General features: G+C 44.3%; 1 protein-coding gene across 11 annotated transcripts in view; it reads left to right on the plus strand.

Moving 5' to 3' along the window:
- The first annotated feature begins 2,516 nt into the window (after positions 1 to 2,516).
- The window catches only part of YEATS2 (YEATS domain containing 2), a 46,068-nt gene continuing 25,466 nt past the window's right edge, over positions 2,517 to 23,118 (plus strand). For 5 of the 11 annotated variants that reach the window (XM_065844217.2, XM_065844213.2, XM_065844220.2 and 2 more), the window contains exons 1-12: positions 2,517 to 2,663; positions 3,484 to 3,596; positions 6,666 to 6,763; positions 6,871 to 6,963; positions 9,958 to 10,200; positions 11,989 to 12,104; positions 13,289 to 13,450; positions 15,006 to 15,117; positions 16,253 to 16,297; positions 17,327 to 17,513; positions 19,170 to 19,409; positions 21,229 to 21,387. In XM_065844217.2, coding sequence (XP_065700289.1) covers positions 3,497 to 3,596; positions 6,666 to 6,763; positions 6,871 to 6,963; positions 9,958 to 10,200; positions 11,989 to 12,104; positions 13,289 to 13,450; positions 15,006 to 15,117; positions 16,253 to 16,297; positions 17,327 to 17,513; positions 19,170 to 19,409; positions 21,229 to 21,387 — 1,555 coding nt within the window. In that variant the 5' untranslated portion in view covers positions 2,517 to 2,663; positions 3,484 to 3,496. Of the gene's footprint in view, positions 2,664 to 2,924; positions 3,072 to 3,483; positions 3,597 to 6,665; positions 6,764 to 6,870; positions 6,964 to 9,957; positions 10,201 to 11,988; positions 12,105 to 13,288; positions 13,451 to 15,005; positions 15,118 to 16,252; positions 16,298 to 17,326; positions 17,514 to 19,169; positions 19,410 to 21,228; positions 21,388 to 23,118 lie in introns of those variants that run through there. The other 6 variants (XM_065844223.2, XM_071812421.1, XM_065844215.2 and 3 more) reach the window with 5 other exon arrangements.

The raw sequence follows: 23,118 nt of genomic DNA on the forward strand, positions 1-23,118 counted from the left end.
GTTGACTGTGTTTTATTTAGGTTATGAGAAGTTCCAGAGTGGGGTTTGGTGGTACAAGGAGGGAACTCCTTCCTGTTTTGGATTTTTTTTTTTTTCTAGGCTATTTAACTTGGTGGATTCTGCCCCTTTGCCATCTCCATATCTATCAGCTGATCCATTCTTCTCTCTCCTAGTCTGCTCATCTTTCTGTCCTTGTCATGGAACTTATTATTGACAAGCTGGAAGTTGCAGAAGAGCAAACTTAGAAACTGGGAAAATGAAGCACGGGGGTGGGATGTGAAATACTAGTTAGTCCTGGGTATTGCAATGGGAAAAGGATGTGAATGGAAAATGAGGAAAAGGTAACATAATGCTAGGAAGGTGACTGGCAACAATACAGCTTGGAAAGAATCCTGTAGAAAGTTTATTCTCCTAAAATTAGCTACTTGGTCATCTCAAGGCCCCATTACAGATGGCAGAGGGAGGGTTTGGACGGTGATGGAGTGGTACTACTGCAGAGGAACTGATACAAAGAAAGTACTTGGCTTAATACCCCATTTTTTACAGATTACATCAATCTTCCACAGATTTAGCAGGACTCCTGGCTGCTTCTTCCCTGTAATGTGCATTCTGGATCTCAGAACTTGCCCTTCATGTAATCCTAGTCTTGTCTTCTTCACAAAAACATGTATTTTAAGTATTGTGGCAATCAAATACAGCTTCCATAGCTTTGCCCTGTGGCCCACTTGAGATATAATCTGTGTCACAAGTCTGTTTACTGTGTGGTGTATTCAAATGTGGGACCTCCTGGACATACCAAAATAAAGCTGAAGACACTGGGGCCCTGATACTTTGTGTCTCCGACACAGAGAAATAAATGCAAGGAAAGAGATGTTCTTTGTAGAAATGGTGCCAGATATTCAGCATTTCAACATAACTTACCTAAATGGACAACATGATACTACTGCATTTTTCATATTGTTGTTGGTTTTTTTTTTCCTGCAGCTTTGAGATGCAGAAAATTGAAGTATCAATGCCTTCACTAATTTCAACAGTTTTGAACCTCCCCCATAGAGATGAGTCTGTATGTTGCAATTCTGGGATACATAGTGGTTTTCAAATACCTTCTAACATGAAATTAAACTTTGCAAGCCAATGGCGCCTTCTGCAGTTGTACAGTGTGGCCAGGCTCCTTCATGGCGACCAGGTAGCTCTTGCTGTGGTGCCAAAAGTAAGTTATGACCAAGTTCAACACTTGCAGAAGTTTACTTTTCTGAAAGAAGTAACATTGCCCGAAGGAATCCACAGACTGCAAAGCAATGGAAATATTTTTGAGGGCTGGAAGCTCATCTTAAGTTATTTTAAGTCTTAAAAACATCCAGCTGGCAGCAATATTTTAACAACAGCCTATTCATCTTTCCACTAAGCAGGGAAAAGGAAGAACCTAAAATTGAACTACATTATATGCATATCCTGATGAGCATGATACAAATTTCAATACAAGAACAGTCTCCATCGATTTGCCATAGTTCACGTTAGTTGCTTGCACAAAGGTCAGCCAGCCATTGTAGTAGCGGTCCTGAAAACGGGAAAAAAACAGAGAGAACTTCATGGGCTAAGCCTTGAACTTTCAGCATGACTGGTAATTAGTGGCCTCATAAATAAGTTTGCAAATACATGTACGAGCAGGACATGAATTTATGCTGGGACTACCACAGACCAAAGCACCATTAGCCACACCTGACAGAGATATTACAGTCTGCCCAAAAACAACCAAACTGTGGCATTAACTATGCTTATTTGGACAATTTTAGCTCTGATTTGTGAGGCTATGAAATACCGTGAGTAGTAAGTATGGTATAAGATTTTTTTTTGAAGCCTGTATTTAGTGAGGTCAGTACAAAACTCCCTTCAGTGGATGCACAACATGTCAGGGCAGGCGGGGGTCACACACCCAGTGGTGAGGTGACACGGTGCTCCAGGGCACTTGCTGTGGGCTCTTGTGTCTTGCATGTCAGTCAGCCCATACCTCATTTCTCGGTGGGTTTTGGTTTTTGTTGTTTTTTTTTCTAATAATCATCCTTTCACTGAATAGCTTCTGCATTAAAATGCCTTCCTCAAATTATTACTTACTAAAAGAACGTTGCTTCAGCCAATAAATCAGGATTAGACAAACACACGAATATATCCGAACAGAAACATGACGGCGTGGCTGATCTCGGGGTGTTTTTCCGGTGCCGGGGATAAATCACTGCCCGCGATGCGCTCGTTCGCTGACACTCGAGGCCGCCGGGAGGCGATCGGCTCCCCATAGCAGCAGCGACCCTGCTCCGGCCGCCTTCACCCGTGGGACTTTCCCCGCTCCTTCCCTCGACACCGGCGGGTGAGGCCCCGCCCTCCACCTCCCGCCGAGGCGGCACCTGCCCGCGGCAGCAGGTGCGGGCCCCCCGGGGCGGTCCCTGGCCCCGTCCCGCCCCTTCGCCGCTGTCCGCCTGCGCGGGCCCGCCCCAGCCGCTGACGGGCAGCCCGGCGCTCGGCCCTGGGCTCATGGCGGCGGCGGCGCTGCTGGCGGTGGCGGGACGGGCCGGCGGGGGCCGGCGCTGAGCGCCCCGGGGCGGCGGGCGGGGCGGCCGGTGCAGGCGGGGCCGGGCCGGGCCGGGCCGGGCGGCGCGCGGCGGAGCGCGGTGAGCGGCGGGCGGGGGAGGAGCGCGCGGCCGCGGCGGCTTTGTGTGCGCGGGCGGGGGGAGGGGAGCGGCGCCGGTCGCGCACGTGGGCCCGGCCGCGCGGGACCGCCCCGCCCACGGGGTCCCGGCCCTGCCACCGGCCCCGCTCCGCCCCTCGGGGCAGCGCGCCTGGGGCGGCCTCGGCGCTGCCGCCCGGCTGCGGGTGCTGCCCCGCGGCGGCGGGGGTGGCCGTGGCCGCCGTCCCTCCGGGGCACGGGCGGTCCGCGCTGCGCCAGGCGCCTCCCGCCCCAGAGGAGCCGCTGCCCCTTCCCGCGGGGAGGGTCGTGGTTCGGGTTAAAGTTCTCGGAGCGGCGAGCCCGCGCGGGGCCCGGGTTCGTGCTGAGCACCGGTACCTGTCCGGCCCCGCAGGTGAGGTCGCAGGGCCTCGTGTCTCCTCACGTTTCGGGGGCGCGGCGGTGGCGGTGCTTGTGCTGGGGGACACCCGACTCTCCTGAAGTCACCCCTCAGGGTGTCCCCTCAGGTCCCGTGCAGACTTTGCTGGCAGTGGGGCACAGGGGCTCTTTGCTTCAGCAGGCAGTGGTTTGGTACCGCAGCACCATGGCTGTAGGCGCACGGGCTGCCCTGAGCTTCGGAGATCAGGAGGCAGTTGAAGCTCCTGGACTATGTGGAGCAGGACCAGTTAATCTGTAGCAACTGGGGAAGGAAGTGTCCCAACTCTTTTGGGAGGTGCACCGCAGGCCTCCCCATGGCGGGAGGCTGAAGCCTGCCTAGAAGGTCACTGTGGGTGACAGTAATGCTTTTATTTTTCTTCTTGATGCAGCAGTGGAGAGAACATGTCTGGGATCAAGAGAGTCATTGCAGAGAAGGACCCTGACTATGAGGAGATCACCATCACGCATCCCAACAAGCGTCACAAAGCGGCCGAGCAGTCAGGTAGGAGCTGTGTGAACGGAAGGGATCTCCCGGGTGGATGTGCTGTGCATGTGCATGCTGTCTGCAGGTAGGTTAGGAAAGGACTGGGAGGAGCTGAGGGTCAAAGGGCAGAAATTGATACAAGGAAGCGAGTGATACACCTGCATAGCCAAATGATGATGTGATAGTCATACCTGGAACCATTCCTGCTGCTAGCTGAACCGTATAATTAAGGTGTGAGGATGCAGACTTTGGTGCATGATAACAGCTAGAGAAATAGCTCTCCAGGGCCCCAGCTGTGCACTTTGGTTCCTGTTGCCTGCGGAAGTATTTGCCAGTGCATCTTCCCAGCATCTTCCCACGCTGAGATGTGCTCCAGCCTGCGCACCTGTTTTGCAATTGAAGTCTGCTTCCAGAAAGATTGGCAGTTCGTTTACATTTGGGGGGATGCGTGTCGCAGTACAGCGTGAAGGGGAGGTGGGGAAGAGATCTGTGACCCCACAGTAGGGGTAAAAGGAATCCACAACCCTGTGGTGGGTAGGCTGGCTCTTGGAAGATGACAAATGTTTGCAAGAGCGAGCAAATAGAGTGAAGTGGAGCAATGTGGAAGGGGTAAGTCAGGGAGAAGGAAGGGCCTTTGAAAGATGCAAAGGAGCAGCTACCCGACTGAAGGAAAGATGGATAAAAAAGTGTAGTGGAGAGAGTAGCTGGATGAGTAGGTTTGCATTTGGCACGCTCAGATATGCTTGCTTTGGGAACCAGCCTCTTGGCAGGGTGCCTGGGACAGGTTGCAGTTGTCTCTGGGCAAATGAGAGTAGAGCTCCTAGCCCCTGGGACAGGGAGGAGGCTAGTGATTTTTGGCGTAGCACTGCTAGTGAGAGAATCGTGATGGGAGGAGCTGACAAACAGGGAGGTGAGAAAACTCATGCTGACTGCAGGATCTGAAGAATATCCAGGAACAGAGCAGGCTGCCAGAGCTGCCAGTTGGAGAGGGACGGATGATGGCTTTGTGGGAGCAGTTTTGGAGGGTGACATGCAGCTGGACAAGTCTGAGGAGGCTGAACCCTGGGTTGGATGTGCTGCTGTGCAGGTCATGTCTACCAGGTCACTGAGGAGTCAGCTGAGCTGGCACTGCCCGTGCAGAAGAGCATCACCGCTCCCAACTGCCTGCCCTGCCTGGCTGCCAGAAGTTGCCACCCTCCGTGGTGGAGTGTCCCCAGGACTGCAGATGGGTTTTTAATCTGCTTCTGAAGTAACCTTTCAGAAGGTTTTAATAATTAGCAGGCAAAGTCTCAGGGCTTCATAAAACTGTCCTTGTTAAAGTGAACTTTCTGGTCAGGTGATGCCTCCAAATACACTTCTTTCTTCCTCTCATGGAAGATCTCCAACTTTTGATACAAGAATTCCTTAAGTATACAAATTTCAGTAACGTGATCTTAATTAGGCACTGTGGTTGATGCTAAGCTGGAAAAAATATGAAAATAAAATGTTCTTAAAAGCCTCTGTAATATAACCGCAAATCCTAAAGTGCTTTAATTGTTGTAATGCTAGTGTTCCATGGCATCGGTCTTGGGAAGAGATGCAGTTGTCCCTGTCTGAACTGTTCATCTCATACCTTAATCTGTTTAGGTTTATTTTAGATGTAGCCCTACATGTGAATTTCCTAGGCGTGGTGTTCATGGCTGGAGGAAAATTATATCCCTCTGGTTTTTAATTTTGCATTACTCATATAGATTCAACCATAATTTTATCTTAATGTAGGCTTGAACTGTTTCTGGTCCTAGAACAGATATATACACGGGTATCTGGAAATAAGCAAAAATATTTAGGATACCCCTGTTGCATATAGAAGTATGAGTTGCATTACTCCTGTTGTAGGTACCTCATCACACAGTAAAATGATATGTGCTAGCTGGAACCATGCCAGCAGAGTTTTGGCTTGCTTTTGATTTCTTTACTGTTTATTTTGGGATATTAGAAGTCTCTTCAAACAGATATGTACCCTTTGGTAAAACAAATGCTTCCTCTGAAGCTCAAAACAAAGTCTTGATGCTGTTGGCTCCCCTATTCCACATAGGAAAAATGTGAGATTTTTTTTCAGAGGAACACCAGCTTTTTCTCTGATCTGCTTTGCGGTGGGGTCACTGTGCTGCTGACACAGGCTGGAGGACCTTTTCCACGCTTCCTTCTGGAAGTACAATTCTTGCTTTCTCAGTTCTTGCTTAGAACTTGATAAAAAACAGATAATTGTTTGAACCCCTTTGATATAATGGAGGTGACTTGAAGAAAAGGCAATATTAAAGTTTACAGTAGGTGCAGAGCAAAAAGAATTGTTCTTCCTATGTTTATACATATTCTAGAAAAACACGATAAAATACTAATTAAGTTCTTAGGCGCTAATTTGCCGTAAAATATTTGCGCAGTTTGAAATACTAAACTACATGCTTTCCACTGAGGTCAATAAACCACTGAAAGGCTAGAATTTTTTGACTGCAGTGCTGGAAGAGGATTTTGCAAGACGTAGACAAGCTTTTGATAATGTAGTTTCCTTTGTGGGTAATAAAAGGCTTGCAGGCACTCCAGAGCAGGCTGCGCTTCATGCCAGTGTGGAACATATGAAGTATTAGTTTGCCTTATTGCTGCGTGATGTGGTGTAAATTTCCTGGAAATGAATCGGGCCAAAGAGAGCAGAAAAAGGTACGTAGTGTTCCAGCATAGTCCTGTGCAATCGCAGCGGTAACTGCACTTGGCTGTGGCACATTTGAGTTTTCCTTTTGCTGTTTACAGCTTTACTGAGACAGAAGTAAACAAACTGGTCCTGCTCTTCCCATCTTCTGTTATTTGTCATCGCAGACCTAAAAAGGAAAAAATAGCTCTCCACATAAACCAGCTTTTAAAGATACATGTGGTTTTTGTTAAGATAAATCACTTTCTTTTGCAGAAAAATGATCCTTCCTTTTTGTGTGTGTGCTGAACTTATTATCCCTTCACTTCTTACTCCATAGTGATTTCTGATCTCTATGTTTTCAAACAGAACCTCAAAAATAGAGATAGAAATACTTCCTTCTTCTTTATTTTCCATGTGTACAGCTCGAGATGTTACTGTGCAGAAGATTGAGACAATTATAAAAGAACAGTTTGCTGTCGAAATGAAGAGTAAAGAACATGAAATTGAAGTTATAGATCAGGTATAAACATTTTGTTCTTAAAAATACGTAAGATTCTGGTATATCAGGGTTCAGGGGGATTGCTGCAATGGTTATCCATTACTATATGTTACGTCTTCTTTCCTTAGCGCCTGATTGAAGCACGGAGGATGATGGATAAGCTGCGTGCCTGTATTGTGGCTAACTACTACGCATCTGCTGGTCTCCTTAAGGCTGGAGAGGTAAGAACTACTTTGGGAATAATATGACGTTAGGGAATATTTGCGAAGGAAGATGTGTAGTTTGCTCGCTACTCGGCTGATGTTTCGTTTTGAAATGTGACTTTCTGAAGTGGTGGAATATGAACTGCAAATGGGGCGGCAGTGGGAGAGGAGACCTGGGCCTCAGGTGTTTGGCAAAGATGAGTCTTCAAGGAGCAGTTGAGAAGTTGTTCATCAGCCCTTGGTTCTGGTGTCTGAAATACTCTGGATTTTTTTTTTTTTCAGCAGTTCTTGCATGAGGGCACCTTCCTTCTCACACATTGCACAGTTTGTCCTTGCAAAGCCCTGGAAAGTGGGGAACATGTTTTCCCATTTCACAGGAATGGAGTGGAAACAGATTGGTTTTGCAACTTCCCAGGGGAAAAACAAAATCAAGATTTCTTGAGGCTCATGAGCTCCATGAAACCATCCTGCCTTTACCCTGGCAGCCAGTCTGTTAACAGCTTGATGAACAGGCTGATGGCAGCAGTAAAGCAGGAGGTAAATCAAGGAGATATCACAGAGAGATTAATAATTTACAAGGAGATTAAAAAAACCCCAAACCCTGTTACTTAAACCTGAGTTCTGAGCGCTCTGTCTGTAATGGGCTGGTAATTGCAGGGTGTTCATGACTTGTGTGGACTCCTGATTGACATGTAGTTCACTACCAGTGTAGGTAGGTATTTAGTTACTGTCTTTTCAATTGAGGGAGTTGATTTAATTTCCAGTAAAGATCCGAGCTGGTTTTTGGAAGCTGTAGATGGGTACCGCAGACTTGTGTTTTACTCTAGGCCCACAGTAATTTCTCTTCCAAGCAAAGGCTCGCACTGCTACTCCTGGTTTTCCTACTGTGATTTCCAGAAGACTTGGAGTGGGGTAAAAACAAAAAAGTCCAGCTTGTTTTTCCCTCACTGAACTTGAGTTGAGCAACTGGAGTTGAAAAAGGTTATGGTAGTATTGAGAGGGCTGGAGATCCCTCTTTCCCCCCTTTGATTTTTGTGTAGGTGGCAGAAGAATGTGAACTAGGTTCTAATCTTGGAAAGTGCTTCTATCCAGTGTCATTGTGCATCAACCAGAGCTGTGCTGTCCGCTGTTATTGTTCTGCCATGCAAGGTGTTTGTTTTTTCCGTGCTGATTTTCACACTTGCCAGAAGTAACAACTTCTGCAATTGTTTCAAAGTATTCACAAAACTTACCAGTTCATCCTTGTTTTATTCAGTTTTGCTGTGGTTTTTATGAGCTTATGGCTACTTTAGCTGTATCTTCAATTGCATTTTTATTTTTTTCTAAAAGTGCTGATTTAGATGAAGGCTAAATCAGTTCTGTTTTTATTTTGAAATGTTTATTGGTTTCCATTTTCTTTGTTGTCTGTTTTTAATGTGTGGTTAATATATGTTTGACATGGCAGTGAATAATTGTCTTGTTTTCACTTCTGGTAGAATGGGAGTCTTTGTAGTTTAATTCAGAACTTATAGGAAGATGATTTGCAAATTCCTAACCTGTTCTTATAAACAGTTCTTCAACTCAGTGCTGCTGGGTTTTGAGGCTTATGATTCCATATGATTACGTCTATTATATTTTCCCACAAATTAGTGGACGAGGTGTTGGTCGTTTTACTTCACTAGAGGTTAAAAAAAAAAAAGAGGAAATAAAGAAGATAGGTTCTTGGTGGTGGTTTGGTTTGGTTTTGGGGATTTTTGGTCATGCTCTGTGTGTGTCCCCACTGTTGGATATATGGATATAACTCTCTTAAATAAGTAATAGAGAGTTTGTAACCTAATGGACAATTGGAAAGAAAGCTCTCAAATGAACCTTTAAACTCCGAGTGGGACAGTGTTTAACTCCACTCCTGCTGCCACTTCTCGAGGACAGTTCCGCTGCTCCATAGCAGTGCTGGTGTCTGTCCCCACGCCACCCACTCCATCATGTTGGCAGAATTTTGTGTTGGGGAATTTACATGGACTAAAAATGGCTCTGCAAATGAAAAAAAAAAAAAACAAACGCAACAGAGACAACAAAAAAACAAACAAACAAACAAATCCCAAATCAGTTTCTTGATTTGCTTTTCTTTGTGAGCTGCCTCCTCCCCATGAATAATTGTGCTAACCTGACTGATCTGGGTGTTTCGGGCAGGGAAGAAGAAAAGCCTCTTTCAGCTGGTGCTGTCTGCAGAAAATGCTGCCAGTGCAACTCCAGTGTGAGCCTGTCTATCAGTGCTCATCACACCAAGGTGACAGTGAGCGCTGGTGGCTGGGAGAAGTGGCCAAGGGACCTTTTCTTTGAGTGATGGGTGTTTTTGTTGCTACTTCTGGGGTTAAAAGGAAACACAGGAGCAAAAGAAAAAAAAAAAAGAAAAAACTACCTTTGTCACAGTAATGAAATTAAAAAGAAATTAAACACTCTCATGCCTTATCTTTCTCCTTGCAGGTTTAGAAGGATCTAAGATTAGCTCTAAGATGTCCATTTTGAGGAAAGTTTGCAAGCATGCCTAAGCACATTATTCTTTATCCTTCCTTAAGCTTTGGGAGCAGACAGGGCACTAATACCTAATACATGTAGTTTGCCTCAGAGGCATTGACAAAACTACCAGTCAGTGTGAAAACTAAAGAGCCTGATGAACTTGCCTGCAAGAATCAGGCAGCTGTGCCTTCCTGTCTGTGGTAAAACACCGTAGGTGTCTGCAGAGGAAGGGAAGATATTATTTTCAAAAGGACATTATAGGTATTTGAGTAGGCTGCAGTCCTTTCCAATACCAGGTGCTTTCTGAGATCAAAAGATCTGAAGGAACAGACTCAATTTGGGGTTCTGTTTCAGTAGAACCATATTAAGCTTTTATCTTCTGCGGCATCTGTTTTTCCAGCTGATTAAATATTTGCTCTTTTTTCACACATTGACTTTCTCCTTTCTGGCACGGCTTCATTTTTATCCGGGCTGCAGGGAAATAGCGACTGGATCTGCCTGACCTCTTTGTTGCAGGGAACCAGGTCATGTGAGGCGACAATTCTTAATCACCCTTCAATCAAGAAATTCTTGGAATCGCCCTCCAGATCATCATCTCCAGCTAACCAGGGCTCAGACACTCCATCTGCCAACCACTCGGAGAGCGACTCGCTTTCTCAACACAATGATTTTCTCCTGGACAAAGACAATGGCAACTTGGATGCAGACGAGCGGCTGACAAACAGCCTGGACCAGAGACAGAGCAGAAATACTGGCCGGGTAAAGTAAAACTCGAGCGGTGGTCAAGTTGTTGGAGGTGTGTGCTCTGTCTGGACTCGGTGCTGGCACCAGGAGCTCTTCATGTTTTCACCCACCTTGCTGAAGATCTGTTTCTTACTCTCTCGAACCGCTTGCTCCCGCTCTCTCAGCCTGGCTTTGCTGAAAGGCTAACTGAAGTGTATGTAACTTGGGTGACTCCTCTTCACTCAGTCTTGTCCAACAGAGGGGTCAGCCAGGCAGCGGTGACAGTGTTCGTGTTAGCACAGCTGTCTGCCCCTGTCCTGGCTGTAGCTTCTGGGGAAGGAGGTGTTCCACAGCTTGAGCAAGGGGTTTTGCTGTGCAGATGGGAGTCAGGTCAGGAAGGGCAGAGCCTGGAGAGGAGAGCACGATGTGCAGGGGGACTGCATTGCTCAAGGGCGTTGAATTTCTGGAGTTTGGGGTTTGGCCTGTGGTGAAAACACAGTAACGTCATTGGATTAGCTCACCCTGGGAGCGTGAGCTGGTAGAGCCTGGGTGCATAGTTTGAGTTGTTTTTCTCTTGGTAGCACTGGTTGGTGTTGTGCTAATATCACTGCTTTGGTTTAACTGAACCAGACTGACCCAGGTTAAAAATACCTCCTTTCATTTTTTCACCATACTTTCTTCTGGGTTGTTTTTGACCTGGATCCACTCCCTTTCTGGCTGACTCTGCAGCTAGAGAAATGCTTTAGCTATCGGCTGCAGTTAGCTCCACCGGGGAGGCTCTGTCAGTGGCTGCAGGTGAAATGTGCCTTAGTAGGTGAGACAAAACTCTTCCATTTCCTTTCCGTTCCTTTAAGCTGTACAGCCCCTAACCCAAACCAGGGACAGATATATCACGTTGCATTTGACTGCATTCTGCAACTGAACGAGTCGCAATAATATGCAGCAGAAAGAGCAATGATTCTGCCTCCATTAAACAGCATGACACCCTTGATAACGTGGCTACAGTTTGCTGAAACCCTGCCTAGGGTCTGTAGCAGAAGGTAGATACACGATATATAATGTGCACCTAACTATGTTGTAAACCACCAGACCAATGTAAGTTGTTTCTGCACTGGGGGCATTGATGGAGGAGTTGTGTTGCTTGGGTGTAGCACGTTGATGCATCTTTGACCAACGCAGCCTGTGGCCCAGAGATGGAGTCTTGGCCACTGCTTAATAGCTAAGGTTGTGTTATGGGGTTGCTTAGGCTGGATTTATTACACCCAAGTATCGCAGTGAATGTATAGGCTTATGTTGGTGACGTGGCATGGCAGACTGCTATCCCTGTTGATTTGGAGCTGAATTCTTGTCTCAAGCGCAGCCTCGGTTCTTCACCGTGAAGCAATGCTGGAGTCCCTCAGAGCAGCAGAGGCTGGCAATCAGGAAGATTTTCAGAAGCCTCTCATGGGAGATTTAGCTTTGTTTCTGATTAGTGACAAACATGATGCCACTTTAGCAGTGCATGGTTTTTTTCAGATAGTGCAGTGGCAGTGCTTTTGAAACCCAAGCTGAAATCATGGCTCAGATCCATGGTATGTCGCATAATGTGTGCTCAGTTAAGCCGTGCAGTATAGTAGTATATCATTGTTGCATGCCTGAGTCGCTTAAACGTGCCTAGATAGCAATTTAAGTATTTTGGGAGATGATTCATTGTTGGCCTCTCATTTAACTATGCAGGTTTACTTTTTTTAACAACACCTTGCTTTTCTAGTGCCAAACAAAATGATGTTTAAGAGGAATGTGTGGTTTTTTGTTTGCCTTTTTCTTTTCTTCCCCTACCCTCAGGACAGTTCGGGTGTTTCAAGCTCTCAAAAACCAGGACAACGAAATGCTGGACTGTCAAATGATGAAACTTCACGGCTTTATGTGAAGAAAACTATTGTGGTTGGCAACGTCTCCAAGTTAGTATCCAGAGTCTGAGGGACGGTCCCTTATTACAGGATTAAATGGAATAGGAGGTTAAAATCAGGAAACAAAATTGCTAGGCTGTCACAGTATGAGATATTACCCTTGAATAATCACTGTACTCAAGGCTGCTTTTCTGGAGTGCCCACATGAGTTCTTTTGTGGGAGGAACAGGTGTTTCAGTGATTGTTTTATTTATAAATATATGTACACACACACATATGTATCTATATATATATTTATATATATGGAGGTTTTGAGATCTGTTTCTCTCAAGGGGAGTCTTTCAGCCTTTGTTGACCAGTTAGAAATCCCAATGTTTTCCATGAAAATTTGGGAAAACAAGTTGTCCTAATGGCTAATTCAGTGTGTCCATAGGGGCAATGTGAGGGCTTTTTTTGTTTGCTTTTGGTTTTGTTTTTAAACCCCAAACAAAACCGTAAACAAATAAACAACCAATCCCCCGAAACACCAAGACACCAGAATGAGGAAAATTGTGAAAGTCCAGCACAGTCTGAAGAAATTAATTTCTACAGAACTTGTGCACTTTGAGAAAATCAGTGAAGAAAGGAATTAATTTTAGGAAGCTTATGGACAAGTCCAAGTTTCAACTCTCCACCCTTGCACTACTCAAGTCAATCTTTTCCTCTTGTGTAGGAAGTAGCAAACATTTGCTGATGAGACTGAACAGTGTTAGAATTGTGTCTTGAAAATCTCCCTAAGCCTGGACCCAGACCAAGTGTTGACATTAAATTTTTTAAAAATGTGTAAGAATTCTTATTTTGTGTGTTTATGGTAGCAGAGTGGCTGATGTGTTCTGGTGGCATTTTGCTCCCTGGTATCCCAGAAAGATGGGGAGAGGGATTTGACAGTGGTAGAATGTTAAAAACCTTTCTATTTAAGAAAAAAAAATATTTAAATGGATAAATTTCTTGTGGGAGTTGTGCACTACAATAGAGCAAATGTGTTAGAAGTGTAGAGTAGGTACCTGTGGGACCTGTATCTCTGTCTGGATGAACTGTTGGAGTAAGGAATAACAACTAGAACTGTACAGGGGCAAGGTTCACATAGGCATTTTACCATCCCCAGATTTTTTGCATCATCTTTCCTAAAATACTTTTTGTGGTATTTATCTGTTTGAGGTTTTCATTTTGTGTTTAATCTTTTATTTCTTTGCCAGGTACATTCCCCCTGACAAGAGAGAAGAAAATGACCAGTCAACCCATAAATGGATGGTGTATGTCCGAGGCTCCCGTAGAGAACCCAGCATAAATCATTTTGTCAAGAAAGTTTGGTTCTTCCTCCATCCCAGTTACAAACCTAATGACCTGGTAGAAGTGAGGTAATAAGGAATTATTCCAGTTGCTATTCCAGTCTTTATGCTTGCCAGGCTTATAGTGCCAAGTTTCTTAGAAAGTTAGTAACTTCTTTTCCTGGTTTACTGTTCCACATCTGTCTTTAACCTCTGGCTTGGCTTGACTTACTCCAAAATAATAGGAAAAAAGTTTTTATGTAGCCAATGTGCCAAACAGTTTTGTTTGTTTGTTTTAATTTCCTACTGAGAAAAAACATTCAGTTTTTGCATTTCGTGTTATTGTAAGTTTGTGCGTCTCCTGTGTTACACTGTGCTGTGCAGGTTAGACTTCTGTTTCTAAAAGAGGTGTTTTCTACCTATCACCCAGTCCAGTGTGGAAGAGAAAGAAGAGCCTCAGAAAGCTGTTTTGCCCATATTTTTAGTGATACTTGTGCATTTGGGCAAGAAATTGTATCCCCTTCCCAAATATTTCCCCACTGTAGTGAGATCAGTGGCATTGGCTTCGTGCTGCAGTGATTTCCCCAGGAAAACGCCTTGTCAGTCATTCATTGTTGCTCCTTTGGACAGGACAGCAGGAGGGTGCCTTCAGACTACTTTGTGTCTTCCCGAATAAATTATTCACGGGCTGTTCAGCTGCCTCCTGCAGCAGGGTGGGGAGAGTGCCTAGGTACAGAATGGCAACTTAATTCTGGCAAAATTAAACTACTGAAAGGCAACTCCAGAAAGATTTATCTGAGATAAGAAGTGTTGGTATGGCCCAGTAATATTTGTGGGAAGGCAACCCTGAGCAGGTTGAAAGCAAACTCCTCCGTATTTATTGTATAACGTACTAAATTACACTTGACTGCTGTCTTTTTGTGCCTTTCTCAGTTTGCAGTATCTGATGTCAGAGCTGTTTGTCTTCTTTTTTAATCCCATCTAGTTAGTGGATTTCTTGTCACACAGTCCTAGTCATTGTAGTGAACGTTAATGTTCTGGATAACCTTTAAATCTCTTGCATTTTGTTTTGTTGCAAAGCTGCATTTGGGATTTTTGATAACAACAAGTTGAAATACAAAGTGACTGTAAATCTTAGAGATAAATATGCACTTCTTTTTCAGCGTGAAGAATGACAGTGGTTGAGTTAGCTTTTTTCTTGTCTCTGTGGTGTTCTCTTGGTATTACACAAGGTGTGTGCCTTCTTGCTTCTAGATAGGGAATACCAGAAAGTGATTGAAAAATGCTGCATTGAAAGCTCACCTTGCAGCCGTGTCCTAGCAGCTGACTCAGGGTTTTTTGAAACAAGTATTTTTCATTTGTCATTACACAACTGTCTTTTTTTTAAGCATACTTGTTTCCCCATGTTCTCTCATCCAACAGTGTTTTACTATTTTCTTCCCTGTCCCCTTGTGCAAAGTAAAAACATGGTTTCAGCTGTCCAGTGCTGCAAAATTCTCATTTCTGTGATTGTGTTCCCTCTGTGGTGAATAGCAGGCCTGAAGATAGCTTTAGTTGTCAGCTAGAAAAGCAGCCTTTGGCTTCCTAAAGAAGAGAAAGCCATACTGCTTCTGCCTCCAGAATGTGAATCACCATTTGTTTGCAGAGAACCTCCGTTTCACCTGACCAGGAGAGGATGGGGAGAATTCCCTGTGAGAGTCCAGATACACTTCAAGGATAGCCAGAACAAGAGGATTGATATCATACACAATTTGAAGGTATTTCAACAAAAAACCTGAGAGAAAGACAACTAAATGAGCTCTCCTGCATAATGTAGAAGAGGCTCGGCTTGTGTATGTCCTTCTGCCTCTCTCTGCTGTATGTCCTGCACATGAATAATTGAGCTGGAGAATCAGGAAAGATCCAGGAAAGTCTCTTACCTTGGCAATATTAGAGGTGATACTGTAGCCAGGGAACCCAGCCTTGCAGAAACTGGAAGCAGCAAAGCATTTACACGTTGCTGCCCTACAGTTTGAGATTTTTGTCATACTCTCACTGTTTTTTAACTTGACAGGGTGCTGCAGGACTGTTTCTGTTGGTAAAGTGATTGCTAGATCTGTTCTGTTCCTTCAGCACTAGCACATATGAAGTGGATATGATCTCTGGGGGTAGAGTGGGCAGGTGGGGCTGACCTTCCCCATTCATTCACCTTCCTTTTGACAACAGCCTTCTTTTCCAAGTCATTCACCTGTCCTGGGACACACGGGGGGATTGATAGTATGCAGCAGTCCTGCAAAACTAAAAACTAGGCCATTGCTCTTGTTTTCCTTTTAATTAGTAGTCCCTAGCATTAGTGGCATTAAATCCGGAACTGGTTTAGTTTCCTCTTTCTTTGAGCAGCATGATTAATTTTATTTAAACCCTGCATGCATTGATGAGTTTTCTGCTAAAGTAGATGGATCATTGCAACCCCAAACATAAACAGTAGAGAAGGCTGAAAATGTTCCCCTGGAACTTAGGGCCATTTAATGCAGGTAAAGAGTAAAGTATGTTTGGAGAGGTATAATTTGGGGAGAAATTTGAGGGCATGATGTACGTTATACAGTGAAAATAATAAACAGGACATTCCCTGAAGACTCCTCTTAGACTGAAATAATATTTTCCCAACAATCTCATTTCCTTCAGCTTTTTTACTTCTTTCTACTTTAGTGTGGGCTTTGGGTCCTGGTTGGCTTTTTTGCAGAAGAAAGGGTACTTCAGAGCACACAGATTTTGTACCTTGTGGCCTCAGAAAATCATATGTGCTGCTGCTCAACTTATTTTCAACTCTTTTAAAATGAATTGTACTGTAAATTCTAGCGAATATACTGTTTCACTCTGGTTAATATAAGTATATTGTATTGTTTTACCCAGTTGGACAGGACCTACACAGGCCTGCAGACACTTGGTGCAGAAACGGTGAGTCGACAGATATGGGATGGATGTTTTACTTTAATTCCCTTAAACATGTTAAAAAACATACATGGGACTAAGCACAGAGTCAGACCCATTTGATTTCACAGTTTCTGGAATGTAGATTTTACTCTCTTGTTAAATGAAATTATCATGACACCTTGTCACTATTCATGACAACAGTAGTTTTTTCCCCTTTCTAGTTAAGGGGAGACTGTTTCAGCTCTTCTTTCATAAAGAACTTAACTTGTCCTACAGTTTTAATTTTTATTTCTTTGTGGAGCTTCTGGTGCCAAATGTCTTGATTTGCATTCTGATGTGCTGCAGATCTCATACATACAGAATTTAAGTTAGAAGGATCACTCAGTTATCCTGCTGAAATCTTGTAGTATGTTAAGTACTTCTAAGTTTCTGCGTCTGTCAAGATTCAGTATCTTCATGGAAAATGAACTCTTAAAATTTAAAATAAATGATTTAATAACTCATAATTTGCTATATCTCGCAAGGGTTTTTTTGTATTATTTTCCCCATGTTGTACCGTAGTGAATGGAAATTTTTATTGTGAAATTGCATTACTTCAGCTTTTCAGTCTGTGAAGAAAACATTATTGTAAGATGTCTACTGTGATTAAAGAACACTTTTGAAGAGTAGATAATGTGGTGTGTTTCTCAAGGCTGTATCAAAAAAGGCAGAAAAGGCAAGCTGCAGTTTTCTGCCTGTCTCCAAGGGGATCTGCAGTCCTGTCCTTAGTGGGATGCTTGGAGCTGGGGTCTTAATTCCTTCCACTATTCACATTCCCCACAGATTGAGAAATGTGCTATTTTGCTGGAGAGGGTTAAATGTTGCCAGATTTTTGTCTTAGCTCAGATGCTGCCGAACCTCTGAAATGAGTGGAAATGTTATGTGGAGGTGGAGGGAGGAGAGGGAGAGGTTTCTAGACATTAAAATAAAGAGAAAAGACATAGTTGTTTTCATGTTTTATATCTTTACATAGCTACCGAATGTTAATGTCGTCCTTCCTTCTATTTCTGAAAGGTAGTGGATGTGGAGCTACATAGGCATTCCCTTGGCGAGGAGTATCTCTTCTCCCAGTCTTCAGAGTCTGACCTTTCTGACGTTCCTACATCTTTACCGCTGCCATTGAGTATCCCAGCACCAGTCAAAGCTTCTTCGCCAATTAAACAGTTGCGGGACTCCAGCCCAGATGCTTCTGTGGACAAAGGTAAAGTGAATGGGGGTTGGTGAAATTTGAATTCTTGGAACTTCAGCTCTACTTTAATTGCTCTTGTGCTTTAAATGTTGCCAGTGCTTCCTGCTCCTTGCTCACACAGATGATAATTTCCTCAATGTACAGAAATTGTTATGGTTTATTTGGGTTTTCATCTTGGTTTGGTTTGGTTTGTTTTTTAATGTGGAGTTTGTTGAGAGGGCTCTGTATTGCTAAATGTGGTGAATATGGAGCTTTATGCACCAGGTGTAATTGGAAAAAATTGTTGAACAGCACTTCTAGTTTTGTTCTTGGCAGACTGTTTCCAGAGGGATTTTTAGGTTTCCGCGTATTTTGGAGACTCTGCATGCGTTTAAAGAATTGGTCTGGTTGTGTGTTCAGTTATATATGTCAGTGCCTAACATGAGTTGACTTGGGGGAGACAAAAGTGGCTACACAACTACGGTGTTGAGAGTGAAAAGGATGTTGCAGTGTCTGTCTGTCTGAGGGTTGGCAACTGTACATGTCATGGTCTCATTGTCACCTTCCCTCATAAGATGAGGAGATGCAGCACCCTTTGCAATGGGGCAGCAGTTGGTGCCTCAAGATTATTTGAATTGCCTGAAACAAACTAGTGCTGACCCCTTGGGTACACTGTTACGAATTTTTATTAGTGTGAAGTAGGAAAAACTATGTCTCTGTTAGCATTTATCTTTATTTTCCGAAATATACAATGTCAGGGCTTGCACAACAGGCCTGGGTTAACTGGGCTGAGAAACAAGGGTGTCTTTTATGGTTTGCACATTTCACTGTGAGAAACTTGCTGCAAACAGCAACTTTACATTTCAAAATACAGTTGCATGCAACATGGTCTGATGCCCTTTTTTTAAATTATTTTTTTATTTATCCTGACACTGCTGTGTCCAAGGAAGGGCTTTAAGCTGGTGTCTTGCACGGTGCGCTTTCTGGTAGGCGCCACGACGCCACAGGCGCTGCTCTGCCTCAGGGAGAAGAATGTCTGCTGTTTAAATGCATTGTTTTCTTGTGGCCAAAAAGGAGAAAAGCAACCAAATTTTAAATGCACAGGCTTTTTATTCAAACAGGAAGATCCGCAGCAGCTTTAGGCGAGCGGTGTCACAGCCAACAGGAAGGAAGCAAAGCTACCTCTTCCGTACGCTGACGAGCGGTGGCTCCAGGCTGATTCATCTTCCCCTGCATCGGATGAGGTGGATTCCTTAACCCAGGTCAAAAGGCAGTAGATGGTCTCCTTGTGCTCTTACTCCAAAAAATGCAATGCAGGATTCTCTGCAAAGGAAATCCAGCCTTAGTCCTGTGGAGCCTTAACCAAGGACACTTGAAACTACCAGCAGCTTTTGGTCAATGGAAGGGTCTTTGCAAGGAAATGTGTAAGAAGTGGTTGATCACGTGCCACTGCTGGACAGGTTCCTTATGGTGGCATTTTATTCTTGTGTTCAGAGACAGATCCAACAGGCTTGCACAGGAGGACCCCCCTACTCCACTTCTCCCCGTTCAGCGCTGCCCACCAGTTGCTTTTCCTTCCTTCTAGAGCGTGTTTGTCGTACCTGAGTTCTGTTTGTGTAGAGAAGCATAGTAAGGAATTAGATGTCTCCGCCTAAGAACTATTTCTCTTCTTTTCCCTGTTTTAATCAGGATTCCCTGGGAATGCTGAAACCGAAAGACATGCCACGTTTTATTCCCTGCCATCTTCGATAGAGCGGACTCCCACCAAGTTAGCCACACAGAAAGTTGCCTTTGGCTCTCATGGAAATTCAGCCTTTCAACCCATTGCAGCTAGCTGTAAAATAGTGCCGCAAGGTCAAAGTCCAAGCCCTGCAGAGTCACCAGGAAAGTCCTTCCAGCCTATCACCATGAGTTGCAAGATTGTATCAGGTGAATGTTAGTTTACCTGCCCTGGAAAACAAGAGAGTGAACCAGTTGGACTTGTTTTGTGTCCTTTCCCTGATTTCCTGCTAATATTTGAACATCAGGCAGTAGGGAACTCTAGAATAAGGAGCTAAACACACTTCTTAATGTTCAAGAAAAAAAAACCCAACAAGTGTGAAATGCTTCACATCAGATCAAAAGCAGGGTGAGAGCTGTTCTGGCTGTTCTTGAATGCTTTTAAGTATGAAAAGTCTTTAACTGGACTGCTACCCACAGAATGATCCAGGCAAGGATGCATCTTCCATGTGGGCCATTTGTTTGTGGGAAGAAGTCATTCTTCTCCCTCCAGCTTTCAGACAGCTGGGATGGATTAAGAAGAAAACTTTTTTCTGATTATTGGGTGAATAATTAGATTCAACTTTGTAGACTGAAATGGTCCCTCTTGTGCTTCCGAAATCTCATACGGAACAATGGTCTTCCTCTTCCAAAAGTCCACCCTCTGTTAGATTAGATTGTCAGCTGATGCACTGAACAGTCATGGTGCTGGGCAAGGTGCTGTTTACTCATCTCACTTATAGTTCCTTCCCTGCCTGGGCATGATGCCATCCACTGGACGATGTTTTACATCACAAAGTTTTATGTTTAGCTCACCATGTCACGTGTCGTGAAGCTGAAAGATGACCTCTTACATCCCTTTACTTTCTAGTGTTTAGGGTAGAGAGGATGAAGCACCAGCTATCATCAGTCTATGTGATTTCTGATGATCTGCTCCCAGATAATGTTGCTCAAGTGCATCTGGTTTGTTGGGGTTTTTTATTAAATTTCAATGTTGTTCATTGACATCTTAAAACTGTACTCTGGCTGATTTACATTTGAACCTATGCCAAGTGCTTTCTTCCTTCTTAATAAGCTCTTCTCTTGATCTTCTTTTCCCAAGGCTTCCCAGAAAGCAAGAATTACAGGGGCCGTCCTCTCTTTCTTATGATCCTTGGACTATTTTCTGTTGATCTTTGCTGTTTGAATGTTTCCCTACTAAATATTTTTCCAATGTTCTGCTGTCTGCTGAGAAGTGTCACCCCTTTCAGGTTTCAAAAGCAGTTTCATAAGACATGAGGATTTTATTTGATCAGCATTTATGTTCCATTTTAATTGTCAGTCACTGCCAAGAAAAGAGATTAACATGCAGTTGAAGCCTAGCATGCGTGCTGCTGTCTCTTTTTTCTGATCACTTCCTTGCCTGTCCTTTTCTCTGTGTCTCTTGTTTACCCCCTCCTGCAGCTTTTTTTCTTCTCTGGCTTTTCTCTCTCCTGGTCCTCTTACCCAGAAGTCATACATTTTACAGTTTGGTTCCAAGGGCTTCTGCTGCAGTGAGAGCAGTGAACAGATAAGAGCATCCAAACTTTTTACATGGGCTGGTGGGATATTGGCTCTGAACGCCTCTGGGCTCCACACGGGACACAGAGCGCCTGCCAGGGAGCTCAGCCCTCTGTCTTCATCTCCTTGGCTGGACTGATCTTGGCAGTGACAATGATTTAGGGAGCGTCCCTCGGGATTCCGGGACAGACCAGATGGCTCCTTAAGGTCCCTTTGAGCCCCGCTTGTCCTGGTAGGCAGAGAATGTCCAGGGTAGGTATGAGCCATGGTGCTTTACATGCCTTTTCCTCTCCTGTCTCTTTCTTTCTCCAAGTCCTCACTCAGGCTGAAACATGCATTATCAAAAAATGTTCCTTCTCTAAGCCATTTTAAAAAGTACTACTTTTGCTGTATTTTTTTTTTGTGTTCTTACAACATTTACAAGATAGAAGCATTGGATTTTTGTCTTAAGGTTCTCCAATATCGACCCCTAGTCCATCTCCGCTACCTCGTACCCCAACCTCCACTCCGGTGCACATGAAGCAAGGCTCTGCTAGTTCAGTCATTAATAATCCGTATATTATTGTGGACAAGCCTGGACAGATGGTTGGAGCAGCAGCTACAAGCACAGGTGTGTAGTGTGATCACAGAAGGCAGTGACTTAGTCTTACCCATTCAAGTTTATTCTCCCTTTTAAAAATTTATAATAGTATTTCAGCTTGCAAAGATGGAAGAGTACTCGGCAAAGAAAGAGGGAGGTATTGCTGGTTTTGTACAACTGACCTGTGTAACATGGTTAAGGGCATCTCAGACTTTAACATAAATACCTTTAGGAAATAGCACATAGTGTAAGGTGAAATTGAATGCACAGATACCTCTTCAAAGAGAACCTGTTCTTTGCAGGCAAACAGGGAAGGGAAGAAAGTGATGTGGGCTGTGGTGCACAGAGATCTAAACAGAAACAGGGCACAGGTGGCTGGGTGAGAACTGTGTCGTGTGGGCCAAAAGCATGGAGATCTGGCAGTGGCCTGCAGATCAGCCTTGGCTCCCAGTGAACGGTGCTCTAGATGTGTTGACATGTGCAGACCCAGGTTACCAGGAGAAGAGCCACGCTGGTTTTTGTTACTGTTCTCAACTTCCAGCTGGACCGATTCCAGCTGGTTTGGATTCCTCTAACTGGATTCCCTTGGTGCTTTGGTGGTGACACGCTGAGCTGCAGGAGACGGGTGGTGGGTGTGGGAATCAGTTGGTAAGCTTTGTGGCCGAGCTGAAGGAAAGGTCACTCAAAACTCATTTATTTGTTGTGATTTGTGGCCAAGAATCACTACCTATTTAAAACCACACTTGTTTGTGTGTGTGTGTGATTGCCAGCGTCTCAGAAGGATGCTCAGAGCTGTAGGGTGAGGTGCAGCATCCATGTGACACATTACATCCATGTAAACCATTTGCTGGGCATGATTGAAAGTGCAAAAATTTGTGTCTTAATAACGGTTCCTCCTTTTGTGTAAAAGAACACAGCTGTCATGTTCATTTTAGCTTAATCACAAAGGGACTTGGTAGGGGGACCATAGTCATAAGTGATTTTTTTTGAAGTATATTTTGGGACTTTCTTGTTAACACTGAAGCTGCTTTACCTATAGGGGTGGAGTTTTTGTTTGGTTGGGGTTTTTCTGCACTTTTTCTTTTCTGTTTCTTCTTTACCTCCGACCTGACTGTCTGTGGTTTATCATGGTTTGGGTAACTTTTGTGTTCTCCTAATAGAGGTTTGTACGTGGAAGGCAGGATCTGTAGATGCACCAGATGCTTTGGACGTACAAGTCTTAACGCTATTAAAGGTGCAGTTTCGCACCACATTAGTGTGATGTAAATACAGACTGGCCTGGAAGAAACTGCTTGCTGCCTCTCCCTCCCCTGCACTCCTGCTGCTTCCCCTGTATCCTGCACAAGTCAGCTCAGATCAGCGGCAGAGCAGAAGATGAATACCCTCCTCTCCCCAGTCTGAGCTTTGTTGTCAGATGGCTCCTCACCAGACCCTGTATGAGGGAGCAAGAGGGCATGTGGAACTGGCTTTTTTGGCAACGGCAGCCAGGCTGGATTGAGCGTAATATGATATTACAAAGTCACTGGGATGTTTTTGATGGGACTGAGATCATATTTAAAAAGAGGGGTGAGATCTGAAACGTTGTGCTCTTTGAAAGCCAGTCTTCCCAGACCCTATTATTGCAAGAAATGGCTGCTTTAAATTTAAGCGCAGATTGTAATACAACTGTATGAGAGACTGTTACTGTGTTTTCACATGTGTAATCCCTGACTTTGGCATCTCTTAAATGAAACTAGCAAACCAAACAGTAACAAAACTACT

Source organism: Patagioenas fasciata, chromosome 9 (genome assembly GCF_037038585.1).
Source record: "Patagioenas fasciata isolate bPatFas1 chromosome 9, bPatFas1.hap1, whole genome shotgun sequence".
Classification (NCBI taxonomy): domain Eukaryota; kingdom Metazoa; phylum Chordata; class Aves; order Columbiformes; family Columbidae; genus Patagioenas; species Patagioenas fasciata.